Source organism: Amblyomma mixtum, chromosome 3 (assembly GCF_055824585.1).
Source record: "Amblyomma mixtum isolate Tamu chromosome 3, ASM5582458v1, whole genome shotgun sequence".
NCBI classification, from domain to species: Eukaryota; Metazoa; Arthropoda; class Arachnida; order Ixodida; family Ixodidae; genus Amblyomma; species Amblyomma mixtum.
The window spans coordinates 128,994,693-129,009,235 of NC_143014.1; the positions used below are offsets into that span (position 1 = coordinate 128,994,693).

The 14,543-nt window shown below is 47.6% G+C and overlaps 1 protein-coding gene and 1 long non-coding RNA gene across 3 annotated transcripts in view; one reads left to right on the plus strand and one right to left on the minus strand.

Moving 5' to 3' along the window:
* The window catches only part of LOC149351801 (uncharacterized), a 28,166-nt gene extending 26,490 nt beyond the window's left edge, over window positions 1-1,676 (minus strand). The window contains exon 1 of the long non-coding RNA XR_016290654.1: window positions 1,146-1,676. This is a non-coding gene — a long non-coding RNA (uncharacterized LOC149351801). The remainder of the gene's footprint in view (window positions 1-1,145) is intronic.
* The window catches only part of LOC149351799 (protein qui-1), a 484,090-nt gene that overhangs the window by 445,897 nt on the left and 23,650 nt on the right, over window positions 1-14,543 (plus strand). For both annotated transcript variants that reach the window (XM_089581130.1, XM_089581131.1), the window contains 5 exons: window positions 4,862-4,985; window positions 5,886-6,073; window positions 11,124-11,470; window positions 13,123-13,300; window positions 13,961-14,151. In XM_089581130.1, coding sequence (XP_089437256.1) covers window positions 4,862-4,985; window positions 5,886-6,073; window positions 11,124-11,470; window positions 13,123-13,300; window positions 13,961-14,151 — 1,028 coding nt within the window. The remainder of the gene's footprint in view (window positions 1-4,861; window positions 4,986-5,885; window positions 6,074-11,123; window positions 11,471-13,122; window positions 13,301-13,960; window positions 14,152-14,543) is intronic.

Sequence of the window (14,543 nt, forward strand, 5' to 3'; positions counted from 1 at the left end):
CGGCAACCATGCTTTTGTTGCCACCGAATGCGACGTTCAGGATCCAGCCACTAGACCTGTGGGCACCATACACGCGCTCAAGGTGCTCTATCGGCGATGCGTCATATCGATCGCATGTTGATAGCAATTGGGCGACCAGGTGCCGACGTCCCGGTCCAGGTCTCATTATTTTGCAGGCGATGAAATAATGTAAGCCACTTCATGAAACTGGATAGGATAGTTAAAATAGCCGAAGAATTCAACACAAATCACTGCAGTAGCCGAAGTAGTCAGGATGCTAATGATGATGCCAGGGGTGTTAAAGAGTTGGACATCCCGTCCGTAGCGAAAAGGGGAGTAAGAGAGCCTTACCTGAGAATCTCGGATGAAGATAATCATCGAATTGCTTACCTACCGCCAGTAGCGTTCAACGCTTCAACAGCGCAGTTGTACCGCTTCCGTAAAGCAGCTGGTCGGCAACAATAGCACCGGCGAGGAGCACATGAACGCGCTAGGGAACTTGGAAATCATCGCGATAGGGTTTGCAGGTGCGCATAACAAACACTTTAAAGCAATAAACGCCACTTTTGTGTGACTCCGTATTTATGACCGTAATATTAAAAGTTCACTGGCTGCGAAATTTAGATACAACGGACGCAATCCGCGTGACCGTCAGCTTCGTTATAAATGGGCTCGACTTATTTGTAAGCCGCAAGAGCAATGTAAAACCAACCTGCGTCACCCGTTCATATATCCTACAGTAAGCTTACACGTATGAGCTCGGAAGGGAAAAAGGAGGACGTCATAAACTAAAGCCGAGGAACATAGAAACGGCACCCACACGAATGTTGAAGTACTCTGTACGAGCACAATGGACGTCTAGCCTTTCTTTTCTTGCCTTAGTTTTTGAGCATCACCTGCCACTCTTTTTCAACATCAGCCAATTTTACCAAGAGCCTCCATTTTTCTATGGCTCAACAAGTATAACCTGAGGGTGTTCGCAGCGAAAAACAGAAGAAGGCTGTTTTTTTGTAAGAGGGCACACAGTATAGTAAAACGAAAACATGAACGAGAGATAAAACAGAAGTAAATAGAGAACATCGCGTCGTACTGGCTACCGTACAAAAACTGTCAAGAAAGTTTAAGTCCGGATGATACTTTCTTACCATTCTGTAGGCTTCGAGGAGTTCAGAATGTTGACGTTCCCGCTAGGATAGAAGCTAACCTTGGGCAACAGCGAATCTCCCAAGCCTTGTCATTCCACTCACTGCCAGAAGAGCTGGTTAAGCTCAGGTGAAAACTCCAGCAACTGCTGAGGCTGCTGATCACGTCTCGCCGTCGACAAGGAGGTCTGCGTTTAACTTAAATATAGAAGGACGAAAGGGAAGAACACTGCGAACGGCCACCTGTGGCACTTGTTCGCTTTTAGAAAGGATATCAGCCACGTCGCGGTTAACTCGCTAAGCGTCAACATGGCTCGCTGGCAGACGGCATTGTCCCTCGGTGTCTTACGCAGCTGAAACGGCGGTGGTGACAATGTATTTTTAGCACCACCGTGCACTCCTATTTGCTCCTGGCAGACTTCAGCAGTGTTGCCCTTCCGTGTGGTTCTGCCTCACTCCACCCTCGTAAATGTGGTTAAGAGGAATGCGCGGAAAATTCCCGCTTTTGTCGCGCGTTTTGAGCCGGAAAAGCGACTTACGATACCGAACGCGCGCTGAAAGCGCCATGAAGACTCAACTGTTGAAATAAAAACAAATTTCATAAGCACTGAGGGTAGCCCAAGACATCACTCTCCAGGTCGTAACCTTATACGGCGTTCGATCCACGTTTATTCTGAGCTGCAAAGGCTTCGCTCTTTTACAATATTGCTGTGACAAATGAAAAAAATTCTTTCTTTCTTTTTTTTCGTAACTTCTCTTTGCGGCATTAAAATGTCTGTAAAGTCAGAGCCGTCCGGGGTGCAGAGCACATATAGACTCTGTTAAAGCCTTCTCCTTGGCCTTTCTTTTTTTTTTTCCTCAAACACCGGTTTCCGAACTCGCTGCTAGAACGACCCGTTCAAGCTTTGTAGCTGTCTGTTTAGAAAGTGCTGTCTAGGGTTTAAAAAAAAAGAAAAAGATACTCAGCGGGTAAGCTTCGATAAAGTCTACGTACTGAACGTCGTCTCGAAAGCTCTATTGACGGAAAAAATGCATACCGAGGCGTTTGAGGTGTAGTAAAAATGCTTTCAGGACAAAGGAAATGAAGTAATATCCATTGACTTCTTTCTAGCTCTCGCCCATGGTGCTCACTCGCCTGCTGATTCGGGACTGCTCTCAGCAGTTGACTTAAGCCACGTTCATCCCGCGGCGGGAAGCAGTATAAGATGACGGCGTCAGCCCTGCCGATGTGAGGGACGCCATAGCCGAGGGCTCTGGATTAATTTCGACCACGTGCGGTTATTTAACGTACACCGAAATTTTAAGTGCATGAACACTCTTGCACATCGCCTCCATCGAAACGCGGCCGCGGCGATCGGGATTGTACCCGCGAGCTGGAGCTCCATGACCACTGAGTCCCAGCAGTGGGTGCTGTCACGTCTTTAACAACTATGAAAACAGGTCTGAAGGTAAGAAGAACGGGCAGGTGACTGTAGTCGAAGTTTGTCTTCGAACTCGGTGACAGCTCCCAACTCGTAAAATTAAGTCTTGAAGAAAGCTGCAATATCTGCTGCCCTGTTGAATGGTTTAGCAGTTTACGGTGCAAATTAAACTTAAATCAAAAGACCCGTTTCCAAAATTACTTCCTCTCCGCGCTGTGTGGCGACTAATAGCGAGACAGCTAGTTTTTAACGCAGGAAGGAGAGACGCAGTGCGCACGTTTTAAGGTGAAATACTTTCAGCTTCCATACTTGGGAGCTTCAATCAAACATTGTTCCCAAAAGCGTGATGATCCTGACCCAAAAACCTGAAAGAAAAAAACGCCGAAACTTACGCAGAAACCAACGCTGCTGGCGTTGTTCTTTTGAAAGTCCTTGAGCGTGTCGGAAAAACACCCAAGCGCGGCCTGCTCAATAGCTATACCAAGGCCAGCGCCCGTCCGTCGCCGGTTAGCATCAGATGGGCTCTGACAAAAGCATGACATCTTCCTGCACACCTCAGGCGTTCGTCAGGCTTACGGCCTTACCGTAACACTCGGCGCCGTTTTTCAACACTTCGTCGGCCAATGTCTGGCAATTTTCACAGAAGTGATCGCCTCCCCAAGAGGTGCTGCGGCTTCCTCCTCGGCAACCGTCGGGGTCCTTCTTGCACGGAGGTTCTCTCGTGACTTGAGCGCCAACTTTTGAAATCTAGCGACTGAAGTTCACCGACTGTCTCCTACGCTTAAAACTTCAAACTTAAAACTTAAAACTTGGCCAGTTTACTGGCATTCAAAACTGCCATCGACTTCCTATCCGTTGACGACTTCGCACGACTGGCACACCGCATTCTCTATTTCGCAGCGGTCGCTCGCTGCTTTGTTTCGGATGCTAAGTTTTGTCCAGCAACCACCAGCGCTTCTTCTGTCGTGCAAAGACATTCAAGCATGAATTAGTCTCTTCACGGCATCCGCACTCTCGTATGGCGCCGACGTCCAACAACGTTGATTTGTTGTACTCGTGAGTCCCCAAGATGTAGTCTGGACTGCCAGCAAACAGCGAACGGTCCAGCCCACTCTAACCCCCCCCCCCTCTCTCCCGCTTCCTGCAGCCATCTGGCAGCCTTGGTGGCCGGGGTTGCCATTTGTTGCTGATCATCAACGCATGCCAGTATGCGCTGAACGGATGGACTGATGGCTCAAAAACGAAGCTGGTTAGATAACAGGCAACAGTCTGTTTTCCGCAGTCTTCCGGGCGTGTGTGCAACATTGCTGTGGCATGACTGAAGCCACTGCCGCATATCTACAGAAGCGCTTAAGTGCATGCTCACCCGCGAACCCTGCTAGCGGGTGAATTACGGCCGTGGAAGAGTCATCGAGTCTCCTGTGTCACTGACGGATGAAGTAAAGAAAAATGCAACATAACTGGAACGGCTAATATTTCTTCTGGCCTTGAGGTGTGGCACACTCTTCCGTGTATACAATATCTTACTCCAAAGCACAGCGTTATACCTTAATATGCGATATGTTTGCATTATAACTTTGTTTTCCGCCTTTTTCCTTTCTGTAATGCTCAGAAAAATCACTCACTATTCATTAGTACAATAACTTCCCTAAAATATGCGCCTAGATGCGTAGCTGCACCATTATAATGATTTACATTCACATGCGTGAAGCAAATGTTCTATTTTTAAGACTGCTTACGTGCTAAGCTTGGTGCTTTGCACCTGAAGCTTGCGATCAATGGTGATCTTAAAAAAACGATGCCACTTAGGCATTTGCTGGGGGCTGCGCGATTGTTTTTTTTTTAATCGAATATTTCTTGTTAGTTGACTCGAAGAGTTAGATACTTGATATCTTCAAATATTATCTTATGGACAAATGCCAGGGTCAGTTGCGGCATCGGACAGGGCTCCCGGTTTCGGTGAGAAGCATTCCTTTAGAAAGTTGTTTCTGTTCCGTCTTTGTAGTTCCATGAGAAGAGCCCCTAAAGAACCAGTATGTTAAGCGTTTTTTTTTTTTTATCCCTTAGTAGCTTAGCGTTTGGGCTTCTCGTTTCCTTTCCCTCTTTCCTCAAGATGTCCGCACACCACAGCGCTCTGGGGTGTCGAATATGAAGTTTCGTTCAAGTGAAGAGGTTCTAGCGATTATGCATTTTTTCGTGAACTATGTATGCGGGTGCTGTAATCACGGTGCGCAGCTGGCAAAAAGAGCTGCAGAGCAAGATCTTGGCCTCACTTACACCACCAGTTGTCGCGTGCAGGCCACAAGGCCGCCATCACCTGCCTGCACATGTCCTCCTCGGGGCTGCACCTGCTCAGCGGATCCGAGGACACGGACGTGCTCGTCTGGGATCCTGCCACCGGCGAACTTCAAAGGAGGCTCAGGTGAGCCTGCACTCGAGGCTATAGGTTCAGGCTCACGGGTGGTTACGTTCGTTGCCCCGCGGCGAACTTTACCTGCATGGCACTTACTCTCCTTGGTTCTTGTCCTTCCCCTTCGCTGCTCCCAGCAACCCGATAGCATACGGTGCCTGCAGCTCGGTGCCTGCAGCTACGGTGCCTGCAGCAGTGTCGACATCAAGTTTTCATTTTTAGAGCTGCCATTGCGTTTCTGAAAAGCTGACCCCGAGGATGTGTGGCACGAACAGGAGTTTCTAAGCTTCTACTTGAAATATCATTTCTCCTCCGGGCAAGATTGTTTTGAAGTTTCGATGCGTATTAGACCGCCGTGAGCGGTTAGAACTGTGGAATAAAATGTAAAAACAAAGAATAGAGTCTTAATGAACCTACAACAAAACGTTTCGGGGCATGATCGCTGTCTTGTGATCTGCAAATAAACCAACTGGCTCATTTTTCACAGTGGACTCATCTACGCAAGCTCTCAGATGCGAACTGTTAGAAACAGCGCAAAGAAGACGTGAACGATGAAAAGGAACACTTACAGACAGGTCGGGCGCTGTCTTGTCTGTAAACGTTCCTTTTCGTCGTTCACGTCCTCTTTGCGCTGTTTCTAACAGTTCAACATGAACAAACTAGCCTGAACCAGAACTTTAATTCTCAGGTGCGAAATTCCACTGGGTAGGCTCATTCTAAGCAATGTTTTCCTCTTTGCATCGTGTCCCATTGTTCCTTGCATACGAAACACAACTTCGGAACAAATGCTGCACGTCGTCAGGAGCAGTAAAGCGTCAAAGCGCTGTGGCTAGTGTTCAATAAACTGGTTACTGTGAGAGGTATATGGGGAAGGTCGCGAAGGCGGGCTTCATCTCTCCGTGTCTGATGCAGCCATCACGTGGCCGGCGTGCTGTGTGTGGCGTGCACTAACGCCGAAGACCTGGTGCTGAGCGGCTCCGAAATCGGCGTGGTCGTGGTGGCGCGCCTGGACACCGGGCAGCTGGTGCAGCGCCTCGAGAACCACCGCGGCGTCGTCAGCGCCGTGGCCGTCAACCGCGGCGACGACATCTTCGCCACTGGTGCGTCACGTTCGGCGGCAGCCGCCTAGCTTAGCGTCCGGCACCCTGGTTAATGCTGCTATTGATCACAGTCGAGTAGCTGGTTTGTTTCCCGCCTTTCTGGAACGGACGCGGCGTGATAGGAAGAGCATGAGAAAAGGGATGGTACAAGCGTTAACTCGCAACCGGTTTTATTGATGGTATCCGCACGCTTGCACAGTGGGCTCACATGCGCAAAAGCAGCCAATACGCACGGTAATAAACACGCTAAAAAAATAACATTTAATATCAGTTAAATATGTCCTTTTCGTCCACCTTTCCTTCTTCTCCTCCTTCTCTTCATAATGATATTTGTACGGTCTAAATGTAGTTAAAACTTTCATAGCAGTGTCCTGGTAATTGGCACGTTTCCATTTCATTAAACTAACTTAAAAATCATCCGTGTATCGAAAACTTGCCTGAAATTGCATCTAAAGCTCGGGAAATGTACGAAATCAAAAATATTACAAAAAACTGCGGAAACGAAGAACCCAGTACAAATTCCGCTTTTTTGCACGAATAATTGACCTTGGCAAGCAACGGCAGTTGCGCTGAACTAGAATTCAAGACGGTATGTATAGCTTTTGACTGAAGTAACGGCTGCAGCTGTCTGTGGAAGAGAATGGAGTGATCTTTTTTGGAACGCAGCCTGCATTGGTGAGAGATAGTATAAATAGGAAACGGGGTTCAATAGTGCGGCAGTTTGGGTCAGTTGATTACCCATTTTGCCCACGAATAACAGCGTGCAAGAATGTACGCAACGCGGCACAAGAAATAGAGATGAATGCAGCTCTTCTTTTCATCAGTCGTTTATGTCTGCATTTCTTCTTGCCTGCTGTTCTTCGTGAGCAAAATAAACCGAAAGTAGTCGATCACTGAAACAATTTCTCCGTCCCTGCAGTTGATTTAGTCTAGTACGATGTCAGGAAGCTTTTTTGTGTGTGTGATATTAAGCAGTTTTGAAGCACTGAAATGGCGTAACTCGAAAAGGTTTGCTTTTCTTAAACATTGTTCTCTTCCTTCCGTCATCTTTTGTTTAAATGGCGCCGATAGCATAACTATTATTAATGTGTACCTCTGTGCAGTTGTTATTCATCTACCATCGTCATACTTTTTTGGATGAAAAATATTCTCCAACATAATGTCTTCTCTACCAATCGCCTGCAAATTTCCGCCATGGAGAGACTGAGTTTTTATGTTGTTCTTTTCAGCAGTAAAGATACCGCTTTCCTTCTGCTTTATTTTTTCTTGCTCAAGCGCTTAGGAATATTGCACTCCTCCTGAAAGCATTTTTTTTTCTCCTTTTATGTCTGCCAACCGCGAGGCGCAAAAAAAGCAATGGCTCATTAGAAGAAAATTACCTTCCAAGGTAATATCAGACGCGCGTTTCTCGTTGTTTCTATCGTTAGGGCTGAGTCACTCAAAGAAAAAAATGGCAAAGGCACCAATGGGCTCTAGATGTGTCCCTGCTAACGTGAACCAAGGGTTTTAAAACACAGACACTGGTTGCGGTAGTAAAACTTGGCTTCGAAACAGAGCCTAGTACAAGCTGGTCTGTGTTATTTCCGCGTAGTTTTTCAATAAATCAGCTAATTGATTACGGCTGTGTAGTTACTTTATTAACCTCAAACCACTGGGTTAATACGAAATGCCGAAATTCGCTAGACTTTCACAAGAAAGCACAAGTGACGTAATTTCTGGAAACTTAGCTTCATTCGAACCATTTTTTTCTTTTTGTGCTCTGGAGAAAGCATGGCGAAACCCAAGAGGCGTGCAGAATGCGGCCGCTTGTGCGCGCTGATAGCGAATGAAGCCGCGCGAACTTGTGCGCGCCATGCAGATAGCCATAACAGGCGCGCTGCCATGTGTGGGATGCTCAATACTCGCGCTATTTGTTTCAATGCGAAAGCAGATGGTACTGAAAGTCCCAGCGACGGCAAGAAAAATAGGATGACGTCATCAAGCGGCACACAGGAAGCCGAGCACCGCCACTTCAGGCAATCCTATTTCATGTCGTTCGTCTATATGTACTCATCGCTGGCCGACCTCTATGCGGCGCCAGTTTTCCCGACATTTGTACCAAAATTGTGGCGCAGCCGTTTTTCGTACAGCGTTCCGTATGGCGTCATACGATTTCTCGTTGCATATATCTTACATGTGCTACTCAAGTTGGAGGCTAGCTTTTGAAGCTAGGGATTTTGAAGGAGGCTAGGGATTTGAAGCGAAGGCATATGCACCTTCAGTTGTATTCTTTCCCAGACTTTCATATCAAAACTGTGATGCAGCCGTTCGTCGTACAGCGTGCCGGGTGGTTTCATACGCGGTCAGGCAGAGTAATGCTTTCGGATTTCCACAAGTAAGCAGTCTTAAATGTCTCTGCCGGATTTTTTTCGTGCGCAAATTCGCTCTGCCTCAAACATTTAAAATATCATCTGCTTTCTTCAGAGCGCTACACGTACTTTCGCATTGAAGCTAAGCAACTAAAACTACTCCATGCGTGGCCGCTGTCAACGCTCGGCAATTTTCTAATTTCTTTGTATAAGTTTATGAAGTTTTAACTAATTAATACAGATGGTACAAATTAAGAAATATTTCGGCATTTTCTAGACGACTGCTAGAATCTGTGCTTTAGATTTATTTATTTATTCCTTGTTTTCCTTAAATGCTTGGCTCAGTTCGCTCTATGAACTGAATAAATATAGTTCGAGCGACCTGCAGATATTTATCGCTCTTTCTTCGCTTCTTCGCTTCGTGTCCGTGCCAATGCGCCTCGCGACGGATGAGCTCGATGGTGTCCTTACAGCGCCGTGACGTCGATCTCTCGAAGTGCCAAAGGATGTCGGGTTGTGTACGCAGCTGGGGCGACTCATGCCGCTCGTATATCCACTCCTGGCCACATAGCAGCACTGGCTCCGCTCGCCAACTGCACTCCCACCTCTGCGCTGCTGTGCGCGTTTCTTACGGTACCTGTGCTAGCACTTTCTCGTTATGAATCTTGTCGGGAAGCATAGCAATGGGCAGGAATAGCTTGCTTTAAGATTTTCGTATGGCATATGATATTACAGACTATTTGCGAGATATGCTCCTTGTTTTTTTTAAAAATGGCTGAGTCAAGTATAGTAGAGTTACATTGCTAATACTGAAATTTCTTCATTTTATCCCGAACCACTTTTTTTTTTCATTTATTTAACAATATACTTTTGTGCACATGCCGGCGGCCATTGTTGCCCAGATTTCTGATTCCATCGAAGTGAATTACTCAGTCACGCTCTAAATGCACACAAACATCTGTGCAAAATAGTTTAGCGGTCACCGACGGTGCAGTTTATGCCATATATTCATACTTTCTTCGCTGCATAGTGACCTGGCGTCAGAGGGAACATTTCGCTATCCTTGCTTCTAGTTTATGGTTAGAAAAAGACGGTGTCCTCATGGAACAGACACTGGGTGAAAAATATCTCAATTTCGAGTGATATTTAAACTCGTAGAAAGAATAACCCGATGTCCCTCTAATCGATAGGGCCCCCCCTGTTCTAGAGCTTGCCGGCCAGTCTGCAACTGATTCATGTACGAAGACGCATGGTCATCGTATTCGCGGCCCTCATCTTACATACGAGTACTCCTTGATTAGGCAGGGAGTGAGGACTGGCCATTCGCAATAGCTAACGGCTACAGCTCGATCATGACGGCGAGCGGAAACTGAGCCCATCCGTTCAAGGCTCTCAGTTACTTTCGGGAATTTGCATGAACCCTGGTGCTTGGAAGATCTGAAGCACCGTTCTTCCAATTAACAAGCCGAGGGAAGATCTGTCCGAATGACAGACACATGGCGGTGACCTTTCCGTCGGCTATATATTGCCGACGTCGTTATGCATTGGCATTCCAGGATAACCTCTGCAGATGCACTTCTTCCGCTACCCTTTCGCTAACACACAGGAGTCTGTCCGTCATGGCGAGTTATTTATACACATCTCACAGTGATCCTGTGACGAGCTTGAGTCGCCATTGTGGTTATGATTATAATCGTTAAAACCAGGTGACAGAAGGTGATCCGTTCTGTATCTTTCGGTTGCATTTTGCAGGTCACAATGACATTGGCGCGAGGCAAATCGCTGCCTGTTCGCCGAGAGTGAAAGTAAATGCATAGAGACGCAGGCTTTCAACTTCCTCACCGAAAGATAGCGGTGTAGATATCCGTTCAAAAATGCCCGAAGGTGACATTGTTTCAAACAAATGCTGTAAGATCAATGATTTTACAAATTATTTATTTATTTGTGGACTCAGCCCGTAAGAGAAGTACCGTCCTTCATCCATGTAGTTAAATCTGCTTTCGCACCGTCTCATTTCTAGTTTAGCCAAACTATATGAATAGAAAAGCTCCAGCCGATGTGTACAGGGCTGGGGACTGACTTGGGCTTCTTTTCGATGAGTACACACTTGGCTTAATTGCCAGAGAGCGGTTGCGCTATGCGGAGAGGCCCATAATATCAGTTATTTTCGTTATTTCTGTCTCAGTAATTCTGACCAATAAACAAAGTTCGCCAATTTGAAAATACATCACTTATTGCCCCAATAAAAATAAATTATGAGATGTGCTGAAAGCAAAAGAAATTCTGATACTACTTATACAATTTTGGCTATTTCTCGCTATAGGGAAAGGGTTGAGCACCATGTCTAGTGCCTGGTGAATTGCCAGCAGTGCGCCGCTTTTTTTCAACAAACTGAAGGAACATGCGGCCGCCGACACGATCTTTTGCAAGAGTCAGCCGTGTGCCCTTACAGATATTCGGAGGTATCTGCCAGGTCTCGGGACCACAGCAACGTTGCGCTTTTATGGGAGAGTCTATATCCAGATGAAGCGAACGATCGCATGTCGGTGTATTAGCGAATGCTTCTATTTCACTAAAAAATAACTTTTTGAGCATGGCTCCATGTGATGTGTACCGCTATGTCCCCTCGAAACAAATCGTTGCGCACCCGAGCCCAGCCATGCGACCGGCTCAGAGCTTGTGACCCTCGTCTCGCGGTGCAGCTTCGTCGGACTGCACGGTGTGCATCTGGTGCCTGGAGACGTTCACGCTGCTCAACACGCTGTCGCTGCCGGCTGCCGTGGAGCGGATGAGCATCTCCGGCGACAGCACCTTCCTGCTGTTGGGCTGCGCCGACCAGTGCGTGCGCGTGCGCTCGCTCACCACCGGCTCGGATGTGCACTGCCTGCAGGGTTACGCCGGCCGCGTCAGCGCACTCGCATTCGCGCGCGACAACTGCCGCTGCGTGCTGGGCACGCGCGACGGCAAGGCCTTCGTCTTCGACGTCCACTCCGCGAGGCTGGTGCAGACGCTGGCCGCGCACCCGGACTCCCCTGTGGCAGCCATCCAGGTGCGTCCGTATACGCCTCCCGTGGCGAAGGGACTGCGCCTTGGGCGGGTGGCCTCCATTAAAGACGCTGGCGCTTTGCTAAGTCCCTGTGTCCAGCTCTGGTTCTGGTTAACAATTACCGGTTAACAGTTTACCTCCGGCTCTGGTTAACAATTAGCGTAAGCAGCCTAATGACCTAGTAGTAGAAATGCTGCTAATTTAGCGTGAGTCGTGAGGTTTCAGTTTCTGGCAGGAAAGCCTGTTCCTGAACAAATATTCCCTTACGCGTCCTTAATGCAGGTGTGAGTGGAATGCAAAAAAAAATTATAGCCTCTTACTCTCAGCGACAAGTGATGAGCACTGGGTGGTTCGCGAAATAATAAACACAATGACGGTCCACGCCACGCTTGACTGCCACTGCCACTGAACAAACACAAATAGCCTCAGTAGCCTATCAATGAATGGGCGGGGATCCGTGGCTGAGGGGAAGTGCATACTCCGCATCACAGTCTGGAATAGAGCCTCCGCTTCAAATTCGGTCGCATAAATTGGCCTTCACCGGAGGGTGGAGTCCTACGTAAACTGGCCGTATGGTGGCCGTGCCAGAGCCGGCAGCCTTGTAGTACATATGCAGGAACAGGGTAATTTTTTTAACGCTTAGAGATTTTTATTTCAAAACTGTTAGAAATACTTCGATGTGGTCGGTGCAGGTGGCTTATGCAGCAAGGCGGACATTGTGTACCCGAAGTAGATCAATAATTGGACGATTTATTAACTAAAATTAACTAATCAACTTTTCTATTTTCAATCTTAGAGAGCAAGTTTATATTGTGGAATTGAAGGCCGTAAACTTAAAAAGTGAGCCCTCTTTCTAACATTTATTAATCAGCCGAGTGAAATGTCGATTGCGAAAAATGCGCACTTGAAAGCTCGTTGAATTCGCTCTCCCGCTAGGCATTGCGTCGCTCGCATTTTTTATGCATCAAATATAGACGCCGTTTGTGTATTTGCTGATGTAGGAGTAGTTGACTGAATTTCAGCGATGATACCAGGTGCTGCAAAGCCAGTTTATAAATATGCAATGCAGGACAACTAAATCAACGAGCTTTCAGATGCGTATTTTTGACGTTGGATATTCCGAACCACTTTGCCGATTAAGAAAATTTAAGTTTAAAACTAGCTCATCCTTGAAGACGAGGCCTTCAATATCGCAATATAAACGTCACCCTTAAAGTCCAAAATAGAAACGTAATTATTTAATTTTAGTTAATTAATTGTCTAATTGTGGAGGCCCATTACGTACATAATATCCGCCTTGCTGTACAATCCACCTCCACAGACCGCACCGATGTATCTCTCGTATTTTTTTTAAAAAACAAAGATCTGTAAGCGTTAAAAAAAAATCTCCCGGCATATTTACGACGGCTAATACCAGGCTAATACAGCTAGCGCTGGAAAATACTGGCCAGTGGACAGCTGCACATAGCTAAGGCGATGGGCTGTTAATGTACACAAACCATCCTCCTATCTGATCCCCCTCCCACACTGTCCTCCGCTGCCCTCTAGTCCAGCCTGTCTTTTGCCATGAATGAAATAACTGCAGCCATTCTCATGGGGATGCCAATCTTTCTCTTTGGAGTAATAATAGCTTCGCCCTGTCACCTTCTTTCTAGGCTCAAAGTAGGGACACATTTTTGATCACGGCGGCCGGCAACAAGATTGTGGTGTGGAACTTCTATCTCAAGAAAAGCGAGATGTGCCACCCGCAGCCCAAGTCTAAGAAAGTGGACGTTCACAAGGACCCCGTCTCATGTGTGGCTCTCTCCAGAGACGGCAGCGTAGCTGTCACCGGTAAGCACGCCTCAGGCCTCTGACTCACGTTGCTCGTATAATTTCTGAAGATAAAGTTCCTCTCGTCGTATTCAAGCTCCAGAACACTTCCTCGGATGGAGTGACCAATTTCCAGCCACAGTGTCCTCATGTGCTGTCATGGTGCCAGAGAACGTAGCTGCAACTCCGTTGCGTTTTGCAATACGAAAGCGCCGAGTTCAGCCCTTCTATAGCTGTTTTTCCTCCTACGCTCTGTGAGCTCTCTTTGCTCTTCTGTATGCTTGCACACGGACAATCACGATGATAACGGCACTGCTGTCGTAGGATCGGGCTGCTAGCATGGACGGACACTGCCCTCTCTGCTTGCTACAAGGGCCGCAGGAATCCAGTGCTGTGAACGAACCGGCCAGCTCGGAATGAAGCTCCCACACTTTTTCTCAAATACCTTCGTGACACTAAGACTACAAGTGGCGCCGGTGGCGGCTAGAGACATTTTTGGGCGCTTATACAAGTGTTGACAGATAACTGCGCCACAGCAGGTCAATCTTACTTCGTTATCTAAGTGTCGCTATGGTGGAGCAGTCTCCGGCAGTGCTACACAAAGCCAGCCCTCCTGTAGCTTAGAACAGTTTCAACCTCACCCGCAGATTAGCGTGTCATGCACCAACCCTTTGGATGCAGGGTCGCGCAATGGCCAGCTCAAGGTGTGGCAGATGAGCACCGGCGAGGCGCACACCAACCTGGACGGCCACACGGCCGCCATCACCTGCTTGGCGTTCGCGCCCAATGGTCTCTTCGTCGTCTCCGGCTCCGAGGACAACACGCTTCGCGTGTGGGGGCTCACGCTCGGCCTGGTGGTTTCCATGTTCAAGGTGCACCCTGTTCTCATTCCCTTTCGCCGCGAGAAAGCTCGGTGTACATCCGCAACTAGTTCGAAAGAAGCTCTAGCCTAAACGGAGGGGCGGAACGGTCGCGAGAATGCCGCTCACGTTTGCCTGTACACCTTTCAGCGAGGGCAGTATTTCCCAATTGACGGCCTCTGTAACAGGGACACAGAAGCCAACTCCCAGGTGGCTAAATTAGACCGCATTTTATGAGATGAAAGCAGAAAAACGCCACGAGTGCTCTTTTCCAATCGTACATTGTTAAAGTGTTTCTATTGGGAATAACGCCGCACAAATTACCTACCCCGTCATTCAACGCTTATTCGAGGAATGTCATTGCACAAATAAGTGGCGCAGTGCGTGCCCATAGTGCGCTACGA